Here is a 27,644-nt window from a genome sequence, read left to right as displayed (position 1 = left end):
CTTGTGTTTTTTTTTTTTTAAAAGTTTTTTTTTAAACCAATAAACTTTGTATTAATTTTGACTCGTGTCACTTTTCCATGTGTGAAGGTCACGGGTTCCAAACCCTGGTGCTTTCTTTGCTCAAACACCTGTTTCAGTTCTGCATGAGATGAACTGGTGTGCTTTAGTGCAGAGACTTCATTATGCCGTGCAGGTTGGGACGCTCTGGTGTAGGCCTGTGGTTCTATCAGCTGTTTGAAAGTCAAGACCCAATGCAGGTTACTGGGGGGGTTTTCTTAAAACTAATGACTAATAACTGTAGCAAAGCATCTCGTGCTTTGAAAATGTAATTTTAAAAAGTGAAGTCATTAGAATTTTAACAATTCTAAGAAACTAAATTTTTTTTTATTTAAAATTTATTTGGGCAAAGCTGCTTTACATGATTACAATTAAATCTGGCAACCAAAAATGTTCCTAATCTTCAAGACATGGTAAAACATCCAAACTGAATCAGTAATAAGTAAGGGTTAAAGGTTTGAGTGCTTCCTACTCTCAACTAGTGTGCAGGTTTTCATTCCAACTGAACCACCCCTGATTCCACCAGTTTAATCAATTTTTCTATAAAATCAAAGTATGGCTTGATGGGGAATGAAACCCTGCAGCATGCTGGCCCTTTTTGGATAAGATTGGATAACCATGCTCTATATTTTCAGTTTCAGTTCGTATACACTGCACCTGTGAGACATTTGATGGGTTCCCACAGACCTGCTGCTGTGGCCTACTTTTTGGGTTGTTTTATTTTTCATTCCTCAGTCACAGCAGTTAGTACGAGTGATTATCCAGTTCTAGTAACTCAATTTTGTAGTCATGAAATTCAAACCAATAAACACAATCTTAATATCCATGGTCTATATTTAAGCTGTGGTGTTTGAGTGACCGTTGCTTTTCACTCTAGTTGCAAAAAGTTTCTCCATGGATTATTTAAAATGTTGAGCATTTTTATTTCTTGAGAAATCCCATTTCAGTAAAGTGTCTATCCATCTATAAATCCGTCCATCCGTCTATCTCTCTATCCATCCATAAATCTACCCACCTAAAAATCGGTCTATCTGCCTATCCATCTAAAAATGTCCATCCATCTATCCATCTGTCTGTTGTCTCTCCATTTGTCTATCCATCCATAAATCTATCCCTCCACCTATCCATCTAAAAATCGGTCTATCTATCCATCTATCCGTCTGTTGTCTATCCATCTGCCTGTCCATCTAAAAATCGGTCTATCTGTCTATCTATCCATCCATCTGTCTATACGCCTATAAATCTGTCTATCCATCTCTATATCCATCTATCAGTCAATCGACCCTTAACTCTTTCTAAAGAGGTTCTACATGGAAGCTGCCCTGATAGGACAGTAATATCATAAAGTCCTTCATGCTATTTAACACTGTTTTTAAGAGTGCATCGTTCCAAATTTGACATAATTCTATCCTTTCTCAAGTTGTCCTTTTTCATCCAGCACAGTCATACATCTCTGAGAGTTTGTCAATCAAATAAAGGCATTTTGTCAGTCAAGTACTGTTAAATCACTGTGATGTTGCAAGATGTGACAGCAGATTATGTTCTGATGTATAAGTGAAAAGCCTGTTGCTTTTGTATAAACCCATATGGAATTAAAATATAAATATAAAATATGGAATTAAAAACCTTTTCCTGGTGTTTCTCTGCAAGAAGAACTTCCTTCACCCCTGCTAGGAATCTGTATAGCTATATGGTCTAAATCTATATAAATATTTCTGTACAGAAGTGAATCTGCACCTCAAACACACTTAGCCTTTGTTCGCAGAAATGTATTAGATTTAAATCGGATTAATTGCTCGAAAAAACATCAGTGCAGCTATAGAGCATTTATTAACTAGTCTAATTTGTAATAAACGCTGCATCATTGCTGAGGAAAAGGCTATACTGTATATTCTTTGTCCCCTGGAGTGGATGGTCAGTGTGTATTTATATGTGTTTTATATTTCTATTTTATTTAATATTCTACTGTATCATTTGTTCAGAAGGCAGACACTACAGCAAAAAGCATTCCAAGCCAAGAGAGAGGCATCACAATACATTTTTAATCCATAAAACTCTTCATTACTTTACACAGTGCAATAGCAGGACATGAGTCGAGTAGGTTTTGTTCAATAAATCTGCATTCCACATCAATACTAGGAAGGATGAAGGCTTTTTATTTTCCCTCCTGAAATATGTCATTTCAAAGAATGTACAAAAAAACAGTGCTGTTATTAACCGTAAAAGAATGACTGTGCTTCTACTATGTTTATAGATGGAACTGTGTAGAAACATCTGACTTCATTCAGTTTTTGTTATTGAAAGCGAGGTTCAGGAATACCCCGAAGCTGAACCACATGGCACGCATTTTATATCCACAGTTCCTGAGCCTTAGATCTTATGCTTACCCTCTTACACCTTGACCTAACCTTTCCCCACAGGTGGTCAATGAACGGTCAGATGATAACTGCTTGGCAGTCAGTTGAACCGCACAGACATGGTACCTCGTGCTCGGGATCACTTCCTGTTTTATAGGAATAATTCCAGGTCAGCTCAGTCCCTGCTCTGATTGGCCTGTGAAACAAACATGACCCACTATCAGGCAGGTAAAACTAATGATCTAAATATACACAGCTGATCTATCTAATGTCTTATCTCATGAACTTAAATCACTGTATCTTAATACAATACTGAATGAGGACAAAAATCTGCCAAAGCAATACTTCACTGTTGCAGCCACTGTTGCTTCTGAGGAACTTACTTGCTTGTAAAGAAAGCAATTACTGGGAATTTGGGATCGTGGGTATCAACAAAGACATTCTGGACAAATAGGTTGGGATTGCAGCTGTGCTGTGGGGTCAAACATGAAGATAATGTTAAAACAACACAAACAACTGATAGTTTGGAAAATGCAGCTATACTTACGTTCATAAACCTTGCCACGTTTCCTTCTTTTGAAGCATCGAGATAATACATTTTCTCCTGACAGTCGGGTTTCCCTTCTGCTTTAGGCACCATCTGATCTCGATGTACGCCGCCGCCGGTTTCCTTGTCATCCAACCGGAGCCTCTTCCTCACCCCTCCTTCGTTATGTTGGTCTTTGATTTCTACACATAGAAATATACAGAAATATAAAATGACCCGATTTATGAATGAAGCTTTTATCATCCTTTACGAACTTACATAAGGGACATAATTATTACCTGTGTGATTAGGATCAGGTGATAAACAGCTGTTCATTTCCTCCTGGGTATTCTGAGAAATTGAGGAGATATTTGATTGGGGAAAAAAAAAACTGAATACACAGATCAGGCATAACATTATGACCACCTGCCTGATATTGTGTTGGTCCTCCTTTTGCTGCTTAAACAGCCCTGACCCATCCTGCACTGTGTATTCTGACACCTTTCTATCAGAACCAGCATTAACTTCTTTAGCAATTTGAGCAACAGTAGCTCGTCTGTTGGATCGGATCACACGGGCCAGCCTTCACTCCCCACGTCCATCAATGAGTCTTGGCCCCCCATGACCCTGTCACCGGTTCACCACTGTTCCTTCCTTGGACGACTTTTGATGGATACTGACCACAGCAGACCGGGAACACCCCACAAGAGCTGCCGTTTTGGAGACGCTCTGATCCAGTTGTCTAGCCATCACAATTTGGTCCTTTGTCAAACTCGTTCAAATCCTTACGCTTGCCCATTTTTCCTGCTTCTAACATCAACTTTGAGGACAAAATGTTTACTTGCTGCCTAATATATCCCAAACACTAACAGGTGCTAATGACTTCTAAATATCCTCATACAGATCTAGGTCATTTCCAAGTAGGTAGAACTCACACTGTTGACATTCAACAGATGTCCTTGCCAAATACTGGCCGTCAAAGCAACCGAAACAAACCCACGGTTAAAAAAAAGTGGTTATTTGTAAATAATGTCCCATGTTTATAACGTGTCATCTGTGGTCTATATAGCAAGAATAAGATGCAAATTACTGAATCAAATCATGACTGCCGCTTCCTTTGGTTTAGTTGTAGTGACAGATCAGGAAGTACAGAAGAAAGGGCTCAGAGAAAGACACCTTAGTGCAGTTTCATAAGACGTGCTCTACTGTAGGATATTCAGCACTGGGTGACTGAAGCAGAGTAAACATTAACAAACAGGATGAAACAAATCACATAATGTAATGCTATTAGTTTTCATCTACACTGTCAGTCAACCCACATAAAAAGACAGAGCCATCATCATGCCTTATGGACACGTAGTTCTTCAAACACTTCTGGTCCAATGAAATGGCTTGACTGGAATTACCTGAAGTTTAATCCGATCAATTATGTTTAACTTGAAAAGCATGAGACACGGTGACTAACCGAGTGCTCCAGCTGTTCCTTCCCATCCTGCAGTGTCGAGGGCTGGTCTGCAGATCTCTGGATCACAGGAACGTAAAGTGGTGGAGAGGTATCCAGTGTCTCAGTAGTAATGGTTCCTGTTTTCTTCTGCCCTGAGGGAAGCGTCCACTCCTCCACCACCTCCACCTCATCATCGGACAGCTGCTCCTCCTTCTGGATTTTAGAGAGAAGAGGCTCCTCTAAGTTCCGCGCTAGTCTGAGGATAACACCTAGAATATAAAACACAATAAATATGTTTGTTATTCATTATTCAAATGTCATACATGGCACAACACACACAGAGACACACACAGACAGAGTCACATACAGACAGAGATGCACACAGACAGAGACTCAGACAGAGACGCAGACGCACACACAGACGCAGACGCACACACAGACGCAGACGCACACAATGAGACACAGACGCACACAATGAGACACAGACGCACACAATGAGACACAGACGCACACAATGAGACACAGACGCACACAATGAGACACAGACGCACACAATGAGACACAGACGCACACAATGAGACACAGACGCACACACACACACAGAAGAACACAATTCAATTTTACCACTTAACAATGGACGCACACAGACACACACAGACACACCTTAAAGCTATACATGTGACCTTTTAAGGACAACATAGATACCTGCGTAGGTACAGACAAAGGTGCCTGCATCGAGGTCGTCACGGCAACGCACGCCCCATCCCTTGTCATCGGTGCGAAACACCTGCAGGCGAACACTGAGTCCATGCTGAACCACACGATTCTGACAGCTGCTTTTCTGGCACCCGCACCATGGGCCACATTCGAACAGCCTGTTATAAAGACATTTAAAAAAAAAAGTGCAGTGAGTCCGTGTTCATCATGTTTCCAACCAATAATGTATTAGGACCGTTCTATTGGGAAAAAACTCCATTCAACAAGTCAATAAACACAACACACACTACTATACATAAATATACAGCATGTGAAAGCAGCATGCATAGTGTATCTGAGGATAGGCTTGACCGGATCCTGCATATATTACATAAACACTTTCATTTCCTGTCACAGCCAGAGAGGTATTCTTAAAAAGGTACAGTCAGATGGAGACAGCTGCTGAAACAACAGACAAATACAGACCCTCCCTTCCATGTTCACTCCCAATAGATTTCCCCAAAACACACGGTGCTAATGGAGAAGGACTCCAGAGACCACTGGGTTTCAACACAAACATCTCCTTAAAGTCATCCAGTACAACGCTGTATCACAGCTGGTCTCTACGTGACAGATACTACTGCACCACCATGTGTACACACTGTTTACATCAGACACATGTTGTACATACACTGATCAGGCATAACATTATGACCACCTGCCTAATTATTGTGTTGGTCTCCCTTTTGCTGCCAAAACAGCCCTGACCCACCGAGGCATGGACTCCACTAGATCTCTGAGCCAGACCTTCTCATCCAACATCAGTGCCTGACTTCACAAACGCGCTTCTAGAGGAATGGTCAAAAATTCCCATAAACACACTCCTAAACCTTGTGGAAAGCCTTCCCAGAATAGTTGAAGGTGTTATAGCTGCAACTCCATATTACATTTATGTGCATGTAAAGGCAGACATTCCAAAACTTTTGGCAATATAGTGTAGCTGTTGAAATACAGCTCCTCCCTTCACTGTTCCCTCAAAAACGATTCTTTCAAAACAAATGGTACAAAAAGAGGAAGTACTCGAGTACCACCATGTTTAAAAAAAAAAAAGACAAGGGCAGTGCCATATTGTCAATTTCACGTTATTTCTAAACTCCACTTCAGTCACTAGTCACAGAGTTATTAGTACAGATATATCTATATAGATGTATATCATTGTTCTGTATTTTATAACTTGTGCAGCCTGACGCTGGAGCATCTGACCATCTTTAGACGCCTCGACAAAACAACATGAGCACATCGTAATGGCTTGTGTGCGCAATCTGCTGATAAGGTCTTTGGAAACTTTTTCAGAGACTCAATTGTGAAATGCAAATGCACATTCCTGAGGTGAGGTTAGAAAATCCACGGATGGAAAATGCTCATATCTTGTAAATAATGATCACAGTCAATATCACTTGAGCTTTCTTACAGCTTCAGCTTTGTGAAAACCTTTTTTTTTTTTTTCTTTTCTTTAACAGCACAATTTTTTGTCCTCTCTGGTACGTAAGAGCAATGTCGCAAAGCTCTGTTTTATACATTTGCATATTCAGTATGAGGAAAGTGTAACGCTGTTTTGTCATCTGATAATGAAGTGATTTCTGGTTAGTCTATTTTCTGGTGAATAAACATGCAGGTGTGGTGTGCTATGTGTAATCCCTACTTCCCTAGTTAGTGGTTGTGTTATTCAGGTCACAGTAAACCACAATAAACCAATAGGCACTGTTCATTTTCTAATAGATCAACTGATAACATTCTTACCCCGTGTCCACGGGCTCATTTAGCCGGTGGTGTCTGTAAAGCTGGTCTGTCTTTGCTCCAGCCTTTAGAGACAGCTGAAGACATAAACAGCTGGAACTCTCCGTGCATCCGTCTGTGCAGTCGCAGCAGGTCAGAAAAAATGGTGCCTTGCTTAAAAAGCAGCCGTGAGGCCAGCGATCCTTACGGTAACGAAACTCTTTCGGCCGTACGCCATCCAAGTCATTACACAGAGAGATCGGGACAGCTTCCATCCCACGGCTTATATCCCGCTCAAAAATACTGGTTGTAGGAAGAGGTGAAGCAGGAGCGAGAGGCCTTGGCTGGGCCTGACGCTCTGGCATGACTTGTGGATTGAAGCTGAAGTTGGTCTGCTGCAGGACCCCGAGGCTTTTAGTCTCTTGTAAGAACTGATACACGTCATCCATGCAGCACAAGCTCCGCCCACACGGGGTTTTGTAGACCACGTCCAAGTCCAAGTCCTCTTGTGTAGGGAATGTGAGTGGCTTGGCACAATACCGCTGGAAGTGGCAGATAAGAGGCACGCGCAAGGGGTTGTGGCTGAGAAAGTGGTCTGAGTGAGACGGTAGGTGAGGGAGACAGGCTGGGCTGCAGTCGTGCTGTTGATAGGAAAGCTGGACAGGTGAAACAGGGCCCAACTGGTCATCAGATAAAAGATTTGTCGGCGACAGCAGCGTCATATAGTCATATATGTCTAACTTCCCTGATAACGAAGCATCGTTTCTGCCTGATGAAGACATCTGACTGTTATCTGAACCGGACTCTGGGTTCCTTTGGAAAAATACACGAAAAGAAATATCTAGTTAAAGTAAGGAAAAGTCTGGGAAAGCGAAAGACAACAAAACAGAAGTAATGCTAGGCAAAAACCTTGACGGATCATCAAGCATGGTGTCTTCTGGCACAGGTAGATCCTTCATTTTCAGTATAGTGCAGTGCGAGTCTGATACAGACACTGTCAGTATGTCTGTAAGAAAACATGGTAGTGCGGTAGGAGACACGTTAAAAGGCAGCCATGTTCATGTACCCGTTTATTCAGAAAGACATTTAGACTAAGAATTACAATCTGAATTAGGAGAAGTCTGCAGGATAATAACCATCATTTTCTGAATCATTTTAAATTACAAAAAAAAATTTACCTTCAAACTATAAGCGTATATTTCTTAAATGTCAAAAATGCATTAGAGTGGATTTTAGGAGTTTGCCATATTGCCAGGACAATACGGCAAACTTATGATGAAATTGGTAAAGTTCCTTAGTCACACTATGTATTAATCTTCAAAATGCAAAACATCAACATATGTAGTAAGTCATTTCAGCTAATCACCGTTTCATGATTTAGAAAGAAAAATTACATTCAATTGTCTTCCCCAAATATTTTAAAGATAAAAGTTACCCCAAGCTCAATTCTCAGTGGACTGAGTTTCAAGAACTGAAGAGAAATTGAGAAGGAAAAAACAAGTAAAAGGAGGTATAAGTATGAAGGAGCTATATACACACACATCTCTGCAAGCACACTCATTATCTGTGCTTGTTGCCTTAACAAAATATTCTAAGTTTCATTTGTTAAAATCATCTAAACTCTCTAGCATGCTAAAATTGATCTAAGGCATGAGGAAGTCTCTAAATTCAGCAGGATGATACCTTCACCAATCAACACCTCCTCAAAGGAATCGCTCCTCAAAGCAGCACTCAGCGACACCTCTGACTCCATAATAATATTCATGCCCTGGATGTAGCCTGAGCAAAAACACACACAGGTAGTGAGAAACATTAAAACAGTGACAGGACGAGGCAGAATGGTGCTTTTTCTCTATTGTTAGGATGACGAATGCAATTTGAATCATTTGCAATGCATGATACAAGCCTTTTACATTAGTGTTCTTCATATAATAATATTTGAATGAGATACAATTAGAGTAATTAAAATAAAGCCAATAAGTTAGTCAGTGAATCAGTGAGTGAGTAAAAGGCAGAATGAATCAGTGAGTGACTCAGTGAATCAGTGAGTCGCTCAGTCTGTGAATCAGTTAGCGGGTAAGTGAGTCAGTCAGTGAATCAGTCAGCGGGTGAGTAAGTCAGTCAGTGAGTGAGTGAGTAAAAGGCTGAATGAATCAGTCAGTGAATCAGTTAGCAGGTGCGTGAGTCAGTGAATCAATTAGTGGGTAAAAGGCTGAACGAATCAGTGAGTGAGTCAGTTAGTGGGTGAGTCAGTCAGTGAATCAGTTAGCCAGTGAGTGAGTCAGTTAGTGGTTGAGTGAGTCAGCCAATAAATGAGTTAGCAGGTGAGTGAAATCAGTGAATCAGTCAGTGAATGAGATAGCGGGTGAGTGAGTCAGTAAATCAGTTAGAAGGTGAGTGAGTCTGTCAGTGAATCAGTTAGCGGGTGAGTCTGTCAGTGAATCAGTTAGCAGGTGAGTGAGTGTCAGTGAATCAGTTAGCAGGTGAGTGAGTGTCAGTGAATCAGTTAGCAGGTGAGTGATTCAGTCAGTGAATCAGTTAGCAGGTGAGTGAGTCAGTAAATCAGTTAGCGGGTGAGTGTCAGTGAGTCAGTCAGTGAATCAGTTAGCGGGTGAGTGAGTCAGTAAATCAGTTAGCGGGTGAGTGAGTCAGTCAGTGAATCAGTTAGCGGGTGAGTGAGTCAGTCAGTGAATCAGTTAGCAGGTGAGTGAGTCAGTAAATCAGTTAGCGGGTGAGTGAGTCTGTCAGTGAATCAGTTAGCGGGTGAGTGAGTCAGTCAGTGAATCAGTTAGCAGGTGAGTGAGTCAGTGAGTGAATCTGTTAGCGGGTGAGTGAGTCAGTCAGTGAATCAGTTAGCGGGTGAGTGAGTCAGTCAGTGAATCAGTTAGCAGGTGAGTGAGTTAGTAAATCAGTTAGCGGGTGAGTGAGTCTGTCAGTGAATCAGTTAGCGGGTGAGTGAGTCTGTCAGTGAATCAGTTAGCGGGTGAGTGAGTCAGTCAGTGAATCAGTTAGCGGGTGAGTGAGTCAGTCAGTGAATCAGTTAGCAGGTGAGTGAGTTAGTAAATCAGTTAGCGGGTGAGTGAGTCTGTCAGTGAATCAGTTAGCGGGTGAGTGAGTCAGTGAGTGAATCAGTTAGCGAGTGAGTGAGTCAGTGAGTGAATCAGTTAGCGGGTGAGTGAGTCAGTCAGTGAGTGCGTAAAAAGGATTGAATCAGTCAGTGAATCAGTTAGCGGGTGAGTGAGTCAGTGTGTGAATAAATGAATGAACCTAGGCACTCAAATGTTTCCTGTAGCTTATAAACTCATCAATACTGCTCACTTGATCTAACTACAGAGTTAGAAAGGCTAAATGCAGTTAAGAAGCTCCTACTACTACAGATCCCATATAAATGCAGTAAATGCGCCTGCATCATTAATGCCGTGATAGTGAGAGGCTGGTGTGATATTCACCTTTATCCGAGGCAGTTCTGCTCTTTATAGCTTCTCTCAGACACAACAGGAAGTCCAGCAACTCCTCAAAAGCCAGGTCCACGTCCACTTGAGACCAAAAGCTCTTCGCTCTCTCTGTAAAGCAGTGCAGGGCAACTTTTTTTTTTTTACCATTGTTCAAAAAGTCTAGAAAGCTTTCGGAAAACACAACACGGAACTTTTGACACATATAAGGAGGAGTAACGAGGACTTTACCCACAACCGGCTGCTCCATTTCGAGAGACTCGGTGCTGTCAGTGAAAGCCTGATCCTTTAGCAACTCGGCTAAACATAAATACTACAGCTAGCTTCAGCTTCAGCTTCAGCTCGTCCCTCAGCGGATGCAGTAAACAGTTAACTATAATGAAATTAAAACCTCTAGCCGATGCTAACTAGCTGTGAATGAGCGGCATTGTTTGTACGCCGTTATACGACCTAATAAATCAGTGTGGTGGCTTTAAAAATATAATAAAACATTTTAAAATGGCTGTATATCCAGTTACAGTGCATAAGGCTTTTATATTAGCTTTCGCTTTCTCTGCAGCTAGCAGCACACATGTAGTCCAAAACCTCCCACAATGCTGCTCTTTTAATTTTAGTCTCAATGAACCGTCAGACCAGAGCAATCGACCACCGATACAGCCAGCCACCGAGTACCGAGCAATGGATGCAGGAAACGTGCTGGATCTAAAAACACACACCTTTCGGTTGATGCAGTGTGAATGCTTTAAAGATAAACAAGACAATATAAGCAAATGATATTTTTAGTAACTGAAATGTTTTTTTCTTAAAATCGTACACTATGTGGCCAAAAGTTTGTGGACACCTGACCATCACGTGTGGTTCTTTTCCACACTGTAACCACAAACGTGGAAGGACGCACGTGTAGAGGATTGTTTTTACACGTTTGTTTTGGTCCCTTCAGTACATTTCAGAAGCCCAGACATCTTACAGCAGGGATGTCCAATCTTATCCACAAAGGGCCGGTGTGGGTGCAGGTTTTCATTCCAATCTAGCAGAAGCCACACCTGATTCAACCTGTTTAATCAACTGATCTTGGTTTTCTATAGACTCAGGTGTGGCTTCTGCTCGGTTGGAATGAACACCTGCACCCACACCGGCCCTTTGCGGATAAGACTGGACATCCCTGTCTTACAGCATAATAGCACCCCTGTGTTAAAGCTCAGTATGAGTATTTACACTATGCTCTAAATGTATGTACTGTTTTTGTGCAGAAAATGTACATACTTTTGAGTGTATAGTAAGAGAGATCTGGGACATACTAACACATCATGTAACAGGAGAGGCAGCCTTTAACACTAAACAAGTCAGAAACTAATACAATTTTGTAATATTAAAGGAGTTTCAGAATATAGATGAATGATTATATCAACTATCTTTCTCAAATGGTGCTAGATTCGTAGTTCGGATTATGTTGTAATTACAGAGCAAAATATTTGGAGTCCTCCTACTTAAAAGAAAATAAAATGATGTGCTATATTAAGACAGGGCTCGACACATCTTATTCAGTTAAAGCATTTTTAAAGGAACTAACAATGAGGACGTTTAGAAGACCATACATGATTGTATTCATAATAAAAGGCGTTTTAGCATTAGGACTTTTAGGTTATGATAAAAGTTCACACAGGTTTTGTATCATATTTGAATCTTTGAAATGGATGGACCTGAGCCATGGAATGTAAATGTTAAAGTATATGTGGTACAGATCATGCATCATATCATGCATCATCGCAACCTGATTCGTCTTCATCATTTAGGTTTGTTTTACTTTTACTTTAACCAGGAAATGGAAATTCAAGTCTCAGAACTTACATCATCTCAAGCTACCAAGTGGGAAAAACACAGACAACTTGTTATGGTGGAAAAAACAATAAAAATCAGTCAAATAAAGTATGACTCAGATTGGTGTGATGGTGTATAGTTTCCTATAACAGCATGTACCAATGAGGTTGTTTTTTTTTACTCTTTTACAATAAACACATCATGCTTGACTGTTTATTCATAGATTTCATGCAGTGTAATGTTGCAAGACAAGCTTGTTTCTGTAGTAACTGCTATAAATAGTCATTCGTTCACTAGCTGTTTATCTCATGATGACTGTATTGTAAAGGTATTTTTATTTGAAATTTGTCATTTTCTTTGGAATCTTGTTGTTACTGACTATATAAAGAAAAAATAATCTCACTAGTCTGATTTAATTATTAATATTATTATTATTATTATTATTACTATATATATATATATATATATATATATATATATATATATATATATATATATATATATATTTAATAGAATTTCAGTAGTTGCAATAGCAGTAAAAGACGTTCTGAATATACTTTTGTACACCGAACAGCCATAACATTATGACCACCTGCCTAATATTGTGTTGGAACCCCCTTTTGCTGCCAAAACAGCCCTGACTCATCGAGGCATGGACTCTACTAGATCCTTGATGGTGTGATGTGGTATCTGGCGCCAAGATGTTGGCAGCAGATCCTTTAAGTCGTCTAAGTTGCAAGTTGGGGCCTCCACGGGTCTTTTGATAGATGAGTACTTTTGATAGATAACTGCAGACCGGGAACACCCCACAAGAGCTGCAGTTTTGGAGATGCTCTGATCCAGTCGTCTAGCCAGCACAATTTCGCCCTTGTCAAACTCGCTCAAATCCTTACGCTTGTCCATTTTTCCTGCTTCTAACATGTTCACTTCTAAAATGTTCACTTGCCACCTAATATATCCCACCCACTAACAGGTGCCATGATGAGGAGATCATCAGTCTTATTCACTTCACCTCTCACTGGTCATAATGTTATGCCTGATCAGTGTATAAAATTATTGGAACGGCAAAAGCCAATTTGTGCCTACACTAAAAACATGGATAGATATGAGATGAGAATTATTTACAACTTGATTTGTTAAAAACATAAAATATAGAATCTTTTGCATCAGACCACCCAATGTTTAGTCCAGCAAATGTATAGGAACAGATAAGTCTAAGTGTACATTAAAATAAATGTGGTATTATTCACACTTGGTTGCATATCTCTTGCTTGTACCCACTGACATCAACCAACCTGTCGCTTTCTAAACTCTTTTTATCTTATGATCTCAAATCTAAATGGCATAAAAAAAAGCCTCACTGTTCTAATAGTTTCTAATAGAGACTCTATACTGCAGGATTGAGCTATAAAGACAAAACAGCAAACAATCTGTTTCAAATGGAAATGGAAATCCTGTTAAGCACTTTGATTTTCTGTGTTCGGCTCACACGACCTCCCGTGTATGACGAGCGCTTGGGAAGAACGTGATCCTCTCTTGTGGTTTTAAAGACTGCAGCTACTACACAGAAAGTAAGAAAGAAGAAAGCGTGCACAAATCTGTTCTAATGTTGTAGAAAGAAGAAGAAAAAAACTTCTATTCCTTTTCAGCATTTAAAAAAAAAATACAATTTTAACACAAATATTGCTATAATGATCATTCCTTATTTGCCCTGTAGGTGCTCTTTACAAGTCTTTTCTGTAGGGTCCAGACATCTCGCTGTGATGTGATGTGACCAGGGGAATTCCGTCCAGATTTTCACCTGATGAAATGAGTGTGTTTGTGTCTTTCGCTTTGTCTCGTGAGCTTGTCTGCATGCACCATGTGTCATGTCTTTACTCCATATGCATGAAGTCTAACAGGATGCAATATGCTAATGAAGCCTTTACTCAGGAATAGGAAGATGACTGAGCAGACCAAAAGGAGAAAATTATAATATTCTTATTAGAATAAAAGCCACGTTCTTTCTTACACACACTTTTGCCTGTTGTTTTTTTTTTTTAACAACCTCTTCTTCAGTTCATGTGTTTAACCTGTCTGCGCATGCGCCCTTGCGTCCTTTTCACACTTTCATGCCGATTACGCAGGAAACTGTGGCCACAAAGATGTGTGGTTTGCAACCTCCACTGAGGCACTTTCCTTTCACAGCAACCTGGTTCATATAAATACACTGTTCTAGGGTGCATTATGTTAGTGATTAATGAATAATGCAATTAATATAGGAAATATATATTCTCAAGCTGTCTTGTGTGCAACGGTGTTTGTGTGTTCCTATTTTCTGGAAATATTGGACACATGAAGAGATATGCTGTTTAAATGATGATTGTGGTTGCTTTACAGGATATACCGCTGTTAGCATGACTTCCAAATACATACTGTAGTACTTATGTGCAAGCATGTATTAAATGCAAATCGGTGTATACTTCTTATTCTTATTCTTCTTTTGGCTTTTCCCTTCAGAGGTGGCCACAGCGAATCATCTCTCTCCACCTATCCCTATCTTCTGCATCCTCAACACTTGCATACAGTAGCTTCCTGTCTAGGCACTCTCTTCAATCCTCTACTAAGACCTCTAATAAGCACTGACGATTCGCATGGTTAAATTTGGCAGTGTTTTACGTCGGATGCCCTTCCTGGCGCAAACCCTCTCTATTTGCTTGGGACCGGCACAGAAGTCACTGGACTGTGACCCCCTTTAAGCAGATGTGCAAGATATGTTACAGTAGATATAAGATCATATATTTTGAAGCTCCGAAAGTCACTTTTCTGTGAATTAAAAGAATATCTAAACTGGAAATAAACAGAACAAAGAAAGGAAAATATCTCTATTCAGACATCTGCATTATTTCTAGTTACTATTTAAATGTATATGCAAATATGTGCTTAGTGACAGCGTTCATTTCTTGGTACAAAGAAGTGAGATTTTTCTCCTTCAGCCTTCCTTTGAAGCTCAGGGTCAGACGACATGCTAATGGATTTGATCCCCCTTGGATCATTAGATTTTATAAACACTTGCAAGAGCAAAAGGGGTGCATACCAGATACTACCCTGTATGTAGAAAATAGAAATAGAAAGCTTTTACTGCCAAACAACATATAGAGCTAGGCTTCAGAGATTGTGGAGAAATTCACTGCTATCTCAGACAACATAGAAATTGTGAGAAACATGACAGGTAACTGGGCAAAGAAACTGGGCTACAATCATCCTTCATCCATCAGGTATAGTAGTAATTATATGCAAATAATTATTAATAATTTGAGAACACATTCATTCAAGTTTATGTAACGAACGAGAAAAACGTTTTTATTTCCAAATGTAACCATTCCAAGATAAAGAAAAATATTTAAAGTGCATTTTTTAAAATAGATTTCTTCATAGATAAGCCACAGGTCAATACCTGAGATATCCTAAATAAAACAAACTAATTGGCTGATAAAGACAGCTCGATGCTCCCGCTTGAGAAAGAGAGAAGGTACATGGAGAAGAAAACGTGGAGTGGTTTTACAAAAGGCAGAAGATAGCTGGAAATGATTCTTAAAGAGAAAATAAGAGCTGGAGAAGATGGCAGCAGTGGTGGATAACCTGAAAAAAAACTGTGGAAGAACTTAAGCAGAAAGCCAGGAGTATGGATCCTGAGATGAGGGAGGGGCTGAAGGAATATCGATAAGATGCTAAGGAACTTCGGTCCAGAAGCTCCGTAAGAGGAAGAACATCAAGAGAAGACAAGGCAAGAGATAGAGAGATAGAAGTGATCAATGTTCTGGTGAAGGAAAGGGAGGAAATGAAGAAAGGGCTTCAGAAAAGAAAAAGGAGGATGGTGCTGGAGATGGAGAAAGAAAGGAAGAATATGGAGAAGGAGAAAAATCAAGAGAGATTCGAGCTCCTGGAGAGAAAGAGTGAGACCATGGAGGAGTTTATGGTGGTGAATGACTGAGGAGAAGGTTTCGGGCTCAAAAGGAGAGGATGGAGCAGAAGGAGGGAAGAAGGAACTGGAGACAGCTGATAAGAAGCTGAAGCGCTTTTCCATACCGTCCTTCAAGAAGCTCAGCAAGAAGAATAACACCAAAGAGAGTCAGCAGATGAAGAAAGAGCAAAAGAGAGCAAGGGCAACTCTTGGGCTTTGCTCTTAGTGACCTTCCTCCTCTCTTTCCAAATGGACAATAAACTTCTCACTTCTCTGTCTTTGGGTTTGATTTAGAATTACGTATGAACTGATATAACTTTAGTCATGAAATCCCTACAGCTAAGGTGGGTTTTGCTCTACAGGAGCAGTTTGTTAGTGCATCCGGAGAGCTGACCATAGCATTTAGCAGCTCCAGGTCTTTGGGCAAGTCTGTGTATATGATATGTTAACTAGCATTCCAAAGAAATCCCATATTTATAAGAATTCAAAAACATAAAATTAACGAGAAAACTTTAAGCCTAAGAAAAAGAAAGCTCTACATCGTTGCAAAGAGGCACGTTATCAGCAACCATCAGTCCTCTGTTGCAATCTCATGTTATGTTTGCTAATGTTTGCTAATCACTTTATAAGGCCAATCATTAGGTTGATCATTTTACAAGTTGATTAACAGTTAAAAGTTTTTATTTTATAAGGAACAAGATTCTTAACATTTTACCCAGTATTAAATGTTATCCTTATATTACACCTGATCCAGGTTCTACAGTGTTAAGAACCTCAACACATTGGGCTTTGCTCGCACCATTAGCACCACCTGCTGCTGATTCAAAGGGTTTTTATTCCATTCTACATTTAAAACATGTTATTTTGCTTGTTTCCCCATATGCACACTGAGTTTGCAGGCTGGACTTTGGTCAAAACTGTTAGACCTGAAATGGAGTCGAGTTCGAGCAGAATGAATCTCCTGGTCTTTATCTCAATGCTGTGTATCCAAGCTTGCTTTGCAGGTAAGATGTCACTTGTCAGGTTGTTATTTCACCAGACAAGGATAGAAGAAGTCCACAAGTTATAGTCATGTTTGGTCTCTGTTAACTTAAAAATGCTATCTCTTTCTGATAATCTCTTCACTTTCCAGCACCCTCCAAAAGTACCAGAACGGCACATCGAGTTCTTTTGCTTGTTGCTACACACTGAAGTCGTTTTAAGATCTAAAGATGAATATGAGATGACAGATTTCCAGCTTTAATTTCCTGATATTCACATCTGGACGTGTTAAATAACTTAGAACATGGCTCCTTTGGTGGCAGACCACCGAATATTTAGGTTACCAAAAGTATTGGAACACACTAAAGTACATAACACTTAATGGTTGGTTGCTTGCTTATCTCTTGTTTACAGTATCAGTACCTTTTGCATTCTTCCTTCGTGATGCTTGTCCAGGTTTGTTCTTGCAGATTCTTTCTGTTTGTTTGTTTTGTTGGGTTTCTCTCTTCAGTCTCTTCTTCAGGAGGTGAATACTGCTCAGTTAAGTTCAGGTCTGGTGATTGACTTGACCAGTCTTGTACCTTCCACATCTCTCACCTGATAAAGTCTTTGTTTTGGGTCATTGTGCATTTCTCTGTAGAGAGTCGATCCTTTCTTTCTAAACACTTTGCCCTTTCCTTTACTTTGGTAAAGCTTCATAGTAGAGCTGGGCGATATGGCCAAAAAAATTAATCTCCAATTTTTTAAAACAAAATTCGATTTTCGATTTTAAAACGATTATTTTTCTTTTAAAAAGTTTCATAAAACACTAGAGACTATAGAATAGATTTTTTTTTTTAAATTTGAGCAAAAACAATATAACCAAACATATGAACTGCTAATTTGGACTAAAAGTGCAAAATTACTTTCACTAACAAGTTTTTTTTTTGTTATTTTAGAAAAACAATAATCAATACAACAACATAAAAACCTTTTTTGGGGATTTATAAAATGCAAAAATTCACCAGTCTTTACAAGTTCTAATTATTCTAGTAAAATGACGTAATATAACAAAATATGAGGGATTTGTAAAGTGCAAACTGCAGACTTAACTTAAATCACTTTTTATAAAATAAATAATTGGCACCTGGAAAAAAAAATCCCTGAAGAAAAACGATTTTGTAAATCAGTTCAACACGCAACTAACACGCTAAATAAAACCAAACAGGAGCCAGACAGCATTTTACATCTGTGTATATGGGCATAATCAGGGGTGAGTCTAGGATTTTCATTTAAGGGGGACTCCGCCCCCAATGAGGGTATAATAGTAAAAAATATATAAACAAACAAACAAATAAATAAATAAAAATAAAGGTTTGACTAACAGGGTAGGATGGTAAACTTATTGCAGCATGCCACTATATTGCATAGATGTGTATATAACATTTGAGTACTGAACAAGCCAAATACGAGTCTTCCTGATCACACACACACACACACACTTGTCCTCTGATCCTCGCTCTTGATGAAACCGCGCCTCTCTTAGAAAAAAAGCTCTTTGCGTCGCAGAACTATGGAAGCTCGCTCTGCCAAACCAAAGTGAAATCGGAAAATCGATTTTAGTTTTTTCAACATCGACATAAACCATAAATTCGAATTAATCGATAATAACGATTAATCGCCCAGCTCTACTTCATAGTGGTTCATAACCTTTGTGTATCTCTGTATTTCTTTGTGATTTCCAGTCTGTCCTTCTGATTCTTACTTCTGATGAGTGGTTTATGTCTTTTGGCTTGGCAAATCTTCTTCAGAAGATGGATTGTGATACCTTCACCCTTGCTCGTGGAGGTTTTCAGCAGTGTTACTGACTGTTGTTTTTGGGTTATTATTCATAGAATTCTTTTAACAACAAATTCAGTCTTCGCAAATAAAACCCCGGGCTGAAACTACCAGCAGACATTCAGAGCTACTAATTTCTTTAAACAATCTAATAGGACACACCTGAGTAATAAGAAATACTTAAATACTTATTTTTTTGAGCAATACATCCCACTCCCGAGCTACCAGTGTTTTGAGTTTCCAATGTGACCCCTGCCTCTACACCCTCGCTTAGTGGTGCTCACTTTTGCTGTGAATGGATCTGTGACCAGGAGACAGCCATGGACAGAGCCACTTGGGGACTTTCACACCGTCACGGATCTGCCGTTACATGTGTCAGCTTGAGACAGCAAGAGATCAGTGTCTATAATAAACTCAGACACTATATTGACCTAATAGTTCCTCATGGGCTCTTGGTTGCTCTTGTATTGACATTAATTAGTTATAGTTACATTATTTACTGTCCAGTGTCACCCAAATGAGGATGAGGTTCCCTTCTGAGCCTGATTCCTCTCAAGGTTTCTTCCTCATATCGTCACAGGGAGTTTTTCCTTGCCACCGTCGCCACAGGCTTGCTCATTGGGAATAAAATGGGGATAAAATAGTTTAATAATTTAATTTAATTTAATCCATTTTTTCTCCTTTCTCTGTTTCTCTACTTCTGTAAAGCTGCTTTGAGACAATGTCCATTGTAAAAGGCGCTATACAAATAAATTGAATCGAATATACCTGTCATTTACCATGTTCCAATATTTTTGGATCTGGGTGGATTCAGTCAAATGGTGCCATCTTCTAAGTTCATGTTCATCATTCCACACAGATCTAATCACAATAATCACTGTATTCAGATACTACCTTTTCTATATTTTATTTATTTATTCTCCTATTGCAATATTCTACCATAGTTTATCTATATGCCATATATGTTCTATTTTACTTTATTATATCTTATTTTGTATTTCATTTTTATTTATACTTTCAGGGTTTTTTTTTTTTACATTAGATTTCATTGGCTCTATTTTTGATATCAAGGACAGTCATAAAAAGCATTTCGCTACATCTTGTACTGTGTAAGATTGTGTACGTGACCAAATAAAATTTGAATTGGAAACTGAAATATCTAGAGATCTATCATCTCATGTTCATTGTTTGATCTCAAACCTAAATTCTATTTTAAATTTGTCTTCTATATTTTTACATTACTGTAAAGCGGCTTTGGTACAATGTCCACTGTAATAAAAAAAAAAATTAATCATCAACTGCATGGTGAAAGCCTATGCAATGAACTGAATTAAGGTTCTTTTTTTCTCCCCTATCCCCTGAGACTTATCAGCACAAGTGTTCCTGAGTAAGCCTGAAGCTAACCAGATGCTTCTGCATCGCTATCGTCGTGCGAACTCATTCCTGGAAGAGGTGAAACTAGGAAATCTGGAGAGGGAGTGTATAGAGGAGAAATGCTCATACGAAGAGGCCAAGGAGATTTTTTCTGGGCCTGAACAATTGGTGGGCTAAGATTAAAGGAGCTTGAGATTAAATATGTAGCTTGGCTTGACCAGCTCACAGCTTGACCGGCTCAAGCCTGTGTTATCACAGCTGTTAGCTAGCCAGGTCAAGCTAAGGAATTTAAGAGGTCATTAAGACCGGTGGAACTAAGAAATAATTTTGCTGTATTTTTTTAATCATGTCTGTTTTTCAGGACGCGTTCTGGAAGAAGTACACAGGTATCATATAACCTATGTGTAAAGTAAATAAAACCAAATTTCTGTTGGGTTTGAGTTGGACCGTCTCTGTTACTGTGATTATTTCTGCAGAAGTGGACCGATGTCAGCCTGACCCATGTGCAAACGAGGCCACTTGTGTTAGTGAAGACAACGATTATATCTGTATATGTCCACCTAAATTCCAGGGACGGCATTGTGACAAAGGTAATACAAGCAGTTATAAAAAAGAGGCCACATACTTTACAGCAAAACTCTTAACAGGACCACTGTTCACCCGACAGAAACAGCTCCGCAGGATTTTCATAACTGTCTCTATAAGAACGGAGGATGTGAGCATTTCTGCACAGAGGATGCAGATTTAGTCCCTCACTGTCACTGTACTACCGACTACAACCTGGCGGCCGACAACAAAAGCTGTGTGTCGCAAGGTGGGTTTTGGCTTCCTCATCGAAATAAGGATCTAATGCGTATGAAGCTCCATATACCTTCTGATCCCGTGTGTCCAGATAAAATATACTTCATGTAATTCCTTCGGTGACATTAGAAAAATAACCGTCTTGAATTGTTTTCCTTTAGTACCTTTTCCTTGTGGTAAGCCGATGGTGACTACTGTAGGCCCTAGGATTGTTAAAGGACAAGTGTGCCCTAAAGGACAGTGTCCTTGGCAGGTAGACGAAGAGAAAAAAGAGCTTTTGGATACATTATATAAAAATGCTTCTGTAGAATAAGTTTATAGAAGTTCCTACTTTGAGAATTGTCATTCTCTGCTCTTTTATGTGTATCACATAAGGCACTACTTAGGTATGGGAGTATATATAAATGTGGAGCAGTTATTCTAAACAATGAGTGGATTGTTACAGCAGCTCACTGTGTCTGGCAAATGGATCGGTCCAAGCTTTCGGTGACAGTAGGTAAGAATTTTCAAGGGAATTAATAAACTAATCCTCCGTAAATATAATCTCCTTTTCTTAAACTGAAGTCAGTATATCAGAGACTCACACTGGCTGCCTTTACTTTCGGCCTTCCCTTCAGGTGAACACATCATTTCTGTAAGCGAGGGCACAGAGCAGACCAGAGGGGTGTCCAAAGTGTTAATCCATCCTCTCTACAACTACACAGCCAACGATGCCGACATTGCACTTCTACATCTGCGCAGGAACATATCCCTAGGCCCCTACGTCATGCCCATCTGCCTTCCTCCAGCACACGGCACGTTTGCTCGCACACTAGGGGCGGTGCGCAACTCGGTCGTGAGCGGATGGGGTCGGCTTTCTCAGCACGGACCTCAGTCCAACGTGCTCCAGCGGCTAGAAGTGCCCCGGGTGCCACTGGAGAAGTGCAGAGCCCACTCAGGTTTTAGCCTGACTGACAACATGCTGTGTGCCGGCTTTAAGGAAGGAGGACGCGACGCCTGTCAAGGGGACAGCGGTGGGCCACTGGTCACCCGCTACAACAACACGTGGTTTTTGAGCGGCATAGTGAGCTGGGGGAAAGGCTGTGCCCGCTCAGACGTGTATGGGGTCTACACACGTGTGTCAATATTTGCAGAGTGGATTATGAAGTCGATGGCTACAGAATAATCTGGAGATGTTAAAATTAGATTAAAAATCTAATTACAACTCAATAACAGATGATTTAGTGTTTGGTTGTATGTACTGGTACTATAGCTTCATTATCCAGCACTGTATTTCTACAATCTTGTCCCTGACATCTGTGGACAGCTCTTTGGTCTTGGCCATGATGGAGAGTTTGGAATCTGATTGATTTCTTCCTTCTGTGGACAGGTGATTCTCCCCGAGAGCGCTCCTACTGTAATCTCAGCTCCTTACCTGTATAAAAGACACCTGGGAGCCAGAAATCTTTCTGACTGATAGGGGGTCAAATACTTATTTCACTCAATAAAATGCAAATCAATGTAGAACTTTTTTGAAATGTGTTTTTCTGGATTTTTTTGTTGTTATTCTGCCTCTCACTGTTCAGATAAACCTACCATTAAAATTACAGACTGATCATTTCTGGGTCAGTGGGCAAACGTACAAAATCAGCAGGGGATCAAATCATTTTTTCCCTCACTGTATGATGAACCATTCAATTCTGACAAACACTAATAAAATAAATGATGTTATATCCGACTTTTGTGTTTAAATTGTTGTTCGCTTGATCAATTCTGTTGTAGAGCTTCAGAGTTTTACTATTGGAGGCAGGCTTTTAGGCTTTCGTGTGGACAGTCTCCAGACTTTGGACTCTTCAACTGTTTGGGACAGAAAGTCTTACAGAACGTCAGCTATTATCCAACATGCAACACTTATTTCTGCTCTCTCTGGTAATAAGCTTATGTTGCTGCCATCCTGCTTCAGGTAAAATACTTGCTTGTGTGATGATAAAATTATGCTCAAACAGATTAGACGAGTTTCTCTGGGCTAAGTGAGACCTTCCTTATATCCATAAGTGCATGTAGGTCGGCGTGCTTGTGGGGATTGTATGAAGACACATACGGATGTGTTGTTTATTTCATGTGTTTGCGTGGTAGTGTTTATAAGGAGTAAAGTGGCTCATGAAGTCCTCAGTCGAGCTAAGCGGGCAAACTCTGGTTGGTTTGAGGAGCTGAAGGTGGGGAACCTGGAGAGAGAGTGTATAGAGGAGAAATGTTCATATGAGGAGGCCAGAGAGGTGTACGAACACGATGAAGCAACGGTCAGTATTATAAACACACATGAATTTACTAAGCATGTAGCAGTTTTGAGGGATTTTCTGATTTGATTATTTTTACTTATTTAAATCATATACAATAAAAATAAGTCAAGCTGAACATTCATGGTAAATGCACATGCAACTGGAATTTATCATTTATTCAATAATTACTTTTTGTCCCCACAGAATGAATTCTGGAAAAACTACAATGGTAAGATGTCCAATAAGTAGAATTACATTACTTTAATATTAGTGCATTTTTGTAGTTTGATTTGTAAGTTTATTGCACATTTTCCCCAGTTAAGAACCTCTGTCTGACGAACCCATGCCAGAACAATGGAAACTGCACACAGAATAAAGAATCCTACGTATGTCTGTGTCCACCAGGTTTTCACGGGCGTAACTGTGAGCGTGGTACGATCATCAAACTTTCAGATGTACTGTTTCTTAACAAATTTGTAAAATATAGTTGTCAGCCAACCAAAAAAATATGAATACGTATGAACCTATTTTCACTATATTCTATAAGTGAGATTTTCTAGTGTAGATTTTATTGTTTAAATAATGCTGCATTCATTTCACTGTATGCATCTGAAACTAAACCAACAAGATCTGAGCTTAGATAATATTTACTAACCTCTTTTTCCTCCAGTGATTAAAACTACTCCTCAGTCTTGCCTCGATAAGAATGGCGGATGTGAACATTTTTGCGAGGACGGACAGGGGAGACGCAACTGTTCCTGCGCAGACGGGTATTTCCTTGGGACAGATGGACAAAGCTGTCTGACACACGGTAAGAAAACTAAAAGGTGCCGATTTTTCATTTTCGCATGACACGAGAGTTTGTTTCTCTCTACTGCTTTTCACCACAATTTGAACTGAATTTCTTTTCTTCAGAGGAATTTCCTTGTGGTAAAGTGCCACTTCTCAATGTCAACATCACTAAAAAACATTCGCACGACCGAAGAGCTCGAATAGTAGGAGGGACAGAATGTCCTAGAGGACACTGTCCATGGCAGGTAAGTTAAAGTTTTCATGTAGAATATATTCATGCACTGTATGTATATACAGATAAGTGGCAATTTAAAGGACACGTAAAGAGTGCAGATGCTTCCAGACATTTGTACAGCATACAGGCCCATGACTTTCCATGTCCTGGTAGGGTGCATGTGCTGTTTTCTCATCATATAAATCTATCTGTGAGGAGTTAATAGGCACAAAATGAGAAATAGTGAATGGTGAACAAGTAGAAATCAAATCATTGCTCTCTTAAAACTAGAAAGCAAACTAGTATGTGAGCTGGGATTTTCCCTATAAGACAGCAGACTTTCCTTGCAAGATATGTATCAGAAGATTTTTGTGTAGGTAGAGAAGTGAGAGTCAGAGTCAATATTCAGAATGACTATTCCATTACGTTTCATTAACGTATGCTTTGCACTATTTTTACCTCCACATCTCTGGCTATCTGTTGCTCTGCTCCCCGGCTCTGGAACTCTTTACCTCCAGACATCCGTAACCTTGACTCTCTGGCTATCTTTAAATCTAGACTCAAGTCTCACCTGTTTAAGCTCGCTTACTCTTCCTAAATCTTACTTGCCCTCTCACACAGTCACAGTCTTCTGTATTTTTTTGTTATTGTTGCTTGTTTTTTTGTCGTATTGTTTCTATGTGCTTTGTTTTGTAACTCAATGTTCGGTGTCCTTGGGTGTTGAGAAAGGCGCCTATAAATAAAATGTATTATTATTATTATTGTTCCGCATGCTACTTTGGCAAGAAAGGTAATGTATCAGGTCTGGTGGATCTGGCATGTTGTCCCTTTATCAGCGTTATGTATCCAGCTGACATAGAAAAGGTCCTGCTTCATCTTAGAGGGAAGAGTACAAATCAGTCCAAAGTCATTGATCACTGTTATAATATGATAAGGAAAACATTTTTATCCTGTTGACTATGGTTTACAGGACATGGGGTGGGGGTCACCAAATGGTTTGTGACCATTAAAATAGTGTAATTTATACTCTATGACCTGAGAGCAATCTCCACCACCAGCATCTTAACACCCACTGAAAGAAAATATTTAGGAAGAATAATGCTCGACCTTCCAGTACAGTTCCTGAGATGTAAAGAATCTATGACCAGAAGCATTTGCAACAACTTACGAAGCTAATTTAGTTGAGTTTCATTTGTTTATTTATTTTTATTTATATATATTTTTTATTGTCACCCATTTGGTAAAAAAAAAAGCTTTTTGATTTTTTTTTTTTTGCTAGAACTAAAAGCATGATAGTTAAAAATTATAAATAAAAATAAAAATTTTAAGTCACATGAAAAATCCTTCCCTTAAATTACTATTCACAGTACAAATATTATGTGGCCACATGCACCACAGACCACGTCTAAAGTGGTTAAATTAATCAGTCCATGGATTACATCCATGAGCATCTGAGACTGATCCTGTTCACACATGCACTTCCTCAATACGTAAGCCAATACCATGTGATAATGACGCTTTAACTGGCCTCAGACCTGTATTATGTGTCTGTTATGTGTCGGTTACGTGTAGTATCATTCATCAAATATATTTTGTGACTGCCTCTTCTATACAATCAACTGTGTCTGTGGGGGTTTCATCAAGATGGCCCATACAGGAGACGGGAGAGGGCTAGACGACACACACAAAGGACATTCAGTTCTGTGTATTGAGGACCCTACATGGGAGGTCCTGTTTTGCGGTATAAAGATCTGTCTCACAGACAGATCTTTGGGTAAGATATTTTGAAGCTAACATCACAGCTGAAGACCCGCTACAGTGCTACCTTCAATAAATTCTTCTTCCCACAAGAAGTCTGGTCAAGCTTACTTATTTTATGTATTAGAGAAATCTAATACATTGGCGAGCCACGCAAACCACTGCCCAGCTAAATACAGCAAATTCTTACATGTTAAGAAACCGTTAAATCTGGGGATTGTTCCAGGAACATTCATGTCACTCCATTGGTGGGACATTTAATTGATAGGGACCATGAAACATTAATTGTTAAGACTGCACAGAACATGAGTCACACTGATATTGAAATAAGTGTCTTCTTCAGGTCTTGCTAAAGTATGGTGCAAAGGGGTTCTGTGGTGGTGTGATCTACAAGCCTACATGGATCATCACAGCCTCTCACTGTTTAGAAAAGCTTGCAGTCAAGTTTCTCAAGATAGTTGCAGGTGAGTTTTGTGCATGAAAGCATGTATGTGTATCTGTTATCAAGACACCAATTAACACTCTGTTCTCCAGGTGAGAATGACCTTGACGTGAATGAAGGTTCGGAACAAACTATAGAAGTGGAGGAGATGATTATGCACCCCAATTACGTCTCAGCTACAGCAGATAATGACATCGCCCTCCTCCGTCTCCGTCGGCCGATCGTCTATGGTACGTACACGGTACCCGTGTGCCTCCCTCGCAAAACAATGGCAGAACGAGAACTGTGGAGAGTCCGCTTACACACTGTGAGTGGATGGGGACGACGTGCCGAGGACGGACCGACATCACGATATCTCCGGAGGCTCCAAGTGCCCCGTATCCACACGGCAGACTGTACTAGGGAAAGCAACGTCTCGCTAACTTCGAACATGTTCTGCGCCGGCTATTTTGAGGGCAAAGAGGACTCATGTAAGGGGGACAGCGGTGGACCACTTGTCACCCCTTATGGGAATACCACATTTCTCCTGGGCATTGTAAGCTGGGGCAAAGGATGTGCCCGTCCAGGTCAATACGGCATTTACACACGTGTGTCCAATTACCTGGGGTGGATCCAGAAAAGCACAGCAGTCAACAATTGAAAATGTGTTAGTGGGGTCAGTGGGAAAGATTGCCTGACCAAATGTATGTTTTTGTTCATATTAACTCACCAATCTTAGATTTTTTTCAGATGGTAGCTTGCCAGTGTGGACTATAAGCGAGATGCACCCAGAAAACATGAATTCTTACACTATCTAGTGTTGCCCGGTGCCTGACACATCTCACGTCACATGACTTTGATTTATTTTTGTTTATAGTAAGCTTGACAGAGAGGAGTTAAACATGAACAGATGTGCAAAGTAGGTCACTTACAGCAAAATGGTGCATTACATGATCATTTTAAATGAATTTACATGTAAATTTCCCTTTGGGATGAATAAAGTATCTATCTATCTATCTATCTATCTATCTATCTATCTATCTATCTATCTATCTATCTATCTATCTATCTATCTATCTATCTATCTATCTATCTATCTATCTATCTATCTATCTATCTATCTATCTCTTGTTCCAACTTGCAGCACTTCCTCTTTAT

The 27,644-nt window shown here is 39.8% G+C and overlaps 3 protein-coding genes across 5 annotated transcripts; 2 read left to right on the top strand and 1 right to left on the bottom strand.

Annotated features, from left to right (window-relative positions):
* Positions 1-2,064: 2,064 nt before the first annotated feature.
* setdb2 (SET domain bifurcated histone lysine methyltransferase 2) lies at positions 2,065-10,936 on the bottom strand. 2 transcript variants are annotated; one of them, XM_058381119.1, is made up of 11 exons: positions 10,540-10,935; positions 10,306-10,419; positions 8,540-8,635; positions 7,766-7,862; positions 6,881-7,669; positions 5,090-5,259; positions 4,406-4,653; positions 3,240-3,291; positions 2,962-3,143; positions 2,798-2,886; positions 2,067-2,610 (listed from the first exon to the last, which is right to left on the bottom strand). In XM_058381119.1, the coding sequence occupies exons 1-11, from the start codon at positions 10,556-10,558 to the stop codon at positions 2,493-2,495; spliced, it is 1,974 nt and encodes a 657-aa protein (XP_058237102.1). In that variant the 5' UTR covers positions 10,559-10,935; the 3' UTR covers positions 2,067-2,492. The 2 variants fall into 2 exon arrangements, with proteins under 2 accessions (XP_058237101.1, XP_058237102.1); XM_058381118.1 differs by having other exon boundaries at positions 2,065-2,610; positions 2,798-3,143; positions 10,540-10,936.
* A 5,977-nt stretch (positions 10,937-16,913) lies between these two features.
* f7l (coagulation factor VII, like) lies at positions 16,914-22,677 on the top strand. Of its 2 annotated transcripts, none has more exons than XM_058380088.1 (8): positions 16,914-17,073; positions 20,232-20,410; positions 20,604-20,628; positions 20,719-20,832; positions 20,910-21,056; positions 21,205-21,296; positions 21,419-21,539; positions 21,661-22,677. In XM_058380088.1, exons 1-8 carry the CDS (start codon positions 16,926-16,928, stop codon positions 22,206-22,208), a joined length of 1,374 nt encoding a protein of 457 aa, XP_058236071.1. In that variant the 5' UTR covers positions 16,914-16,925; the 3' UTR covers positions 22,209-22,677. The 2 variants fall into 2 exon arrangements, with proteins under 2 accessions (XP_058236071.1, XP_058236072.1); XM_058380089.1 differs by having other exon boundaries at positions 16,948-17,073; positions 20,241-20,410.
* A 152-nt stretch (positions 22,678-22,829) lies between these two features.
* f7 (coagulation factor VII) lies at positions 22,830-27,500 on the top strand. Its single transcript, XM_058380090.1, has 8 exons — positions 22,830-22,985; positions 23,159-23,322; positions 23,506-23,530; positions 23,620-23,733; positions 23,972-24,112; positions 24,217-24,338; positions 26,409-26,529; positions 26,600-27,500. Exons 1-8 carry the CDS (start codon positions 22,925-22,927, stop codon positions 27,145-27,147), a joined length of 1,296 nt encoding a protein of 431 aa, XP_058236073.1. The 5' UTR covers positions 22,830-22,924; the 3' UTR covers positions 27,148-27,500.
* The last annotated feature ends 144 nt before the right edge of the window (positions 27,501-27,644 follow it).

Source organism: Hemibagrus wyckioides, linkage group LG26 (genome assembly GCF_019097595.1).
Source record: "Hemibagrus wyckioides isolate EC202008001 linkage group LG26, SWU_Hwy_1.0, whole genome shotgun sequence".
NCBI classification, from domain to species: Eukaryota; Metazoa; Chordata; class Actinopteri; order Siluriformes; family Bagridae; genus Hemibagrus; species Hemibagrus wyckioides.
The sequence above is the reverse complement of the archived record's forward strand: the minus strand, read 5'-3'. Positions and strand labels throughout refer to the sequence as shown.

Bases quoted from the DNA above. Each gene is read 5' to 3' on its own strand.
- setdb2 (XM_058381118.1), bottom strand. The intron at 8,636-10,305 runs GTGAATATCACA...GTTTTTGCTCAG, and splicing joins CAGAACTGCCTCGGATAAAG to GCTACATCCAGGGCATGAAT. The intron at 7,863-8,539 runs GTATCATCCTGC...GTTTTCTTACAG, and splicing joins GGAGGTGTTGATTGGTGAAG to ACATACTGACAGTGTCTGTA.
- f7l (XM_058380088.1), top strand. From the start codon at position 16,926: ATGTTATTTTGCTTGTTTCCCCATATGCACACTGAGTTTGCAGGCTGG. The intron at 17,074-20,231 runs GTAAGATGTCAC...CTATCCCCTGAG, and splicing joins TATCCAAGCTTGCTTTGCAG to ACTTATCAGCACAAGTGTTC. The intron at 21,540-21,660 runs GTAAGAATTTTC...CCTTCCCTTCAG, and splicing joins CAAGCTTTCGGTGACAGTAG to GTGAACACATCATTTCTGTA.
- f7 (XM_058380090.1), top strand. From the start codon at position 22,925: ATGCAACACTTATTTCTGCTCTCTCTGGTAATAAGCTTATGTTGCTGC. The intron at 22,986-23,158 runs GTAAAATACTTG...TTTGCGTGGTAG, and splicing joins TTGCTGCCATCCTGCTTCAG to TGTTTATAAGGAGTAAAGTG. The intron at 23,734-23,971 runs GTACGATCATCA...TTTTTCCTCCAG, and splicing joins CGGGCGTAACTGTGAGCGTG to TGATTAAAACTACTCCTCAG.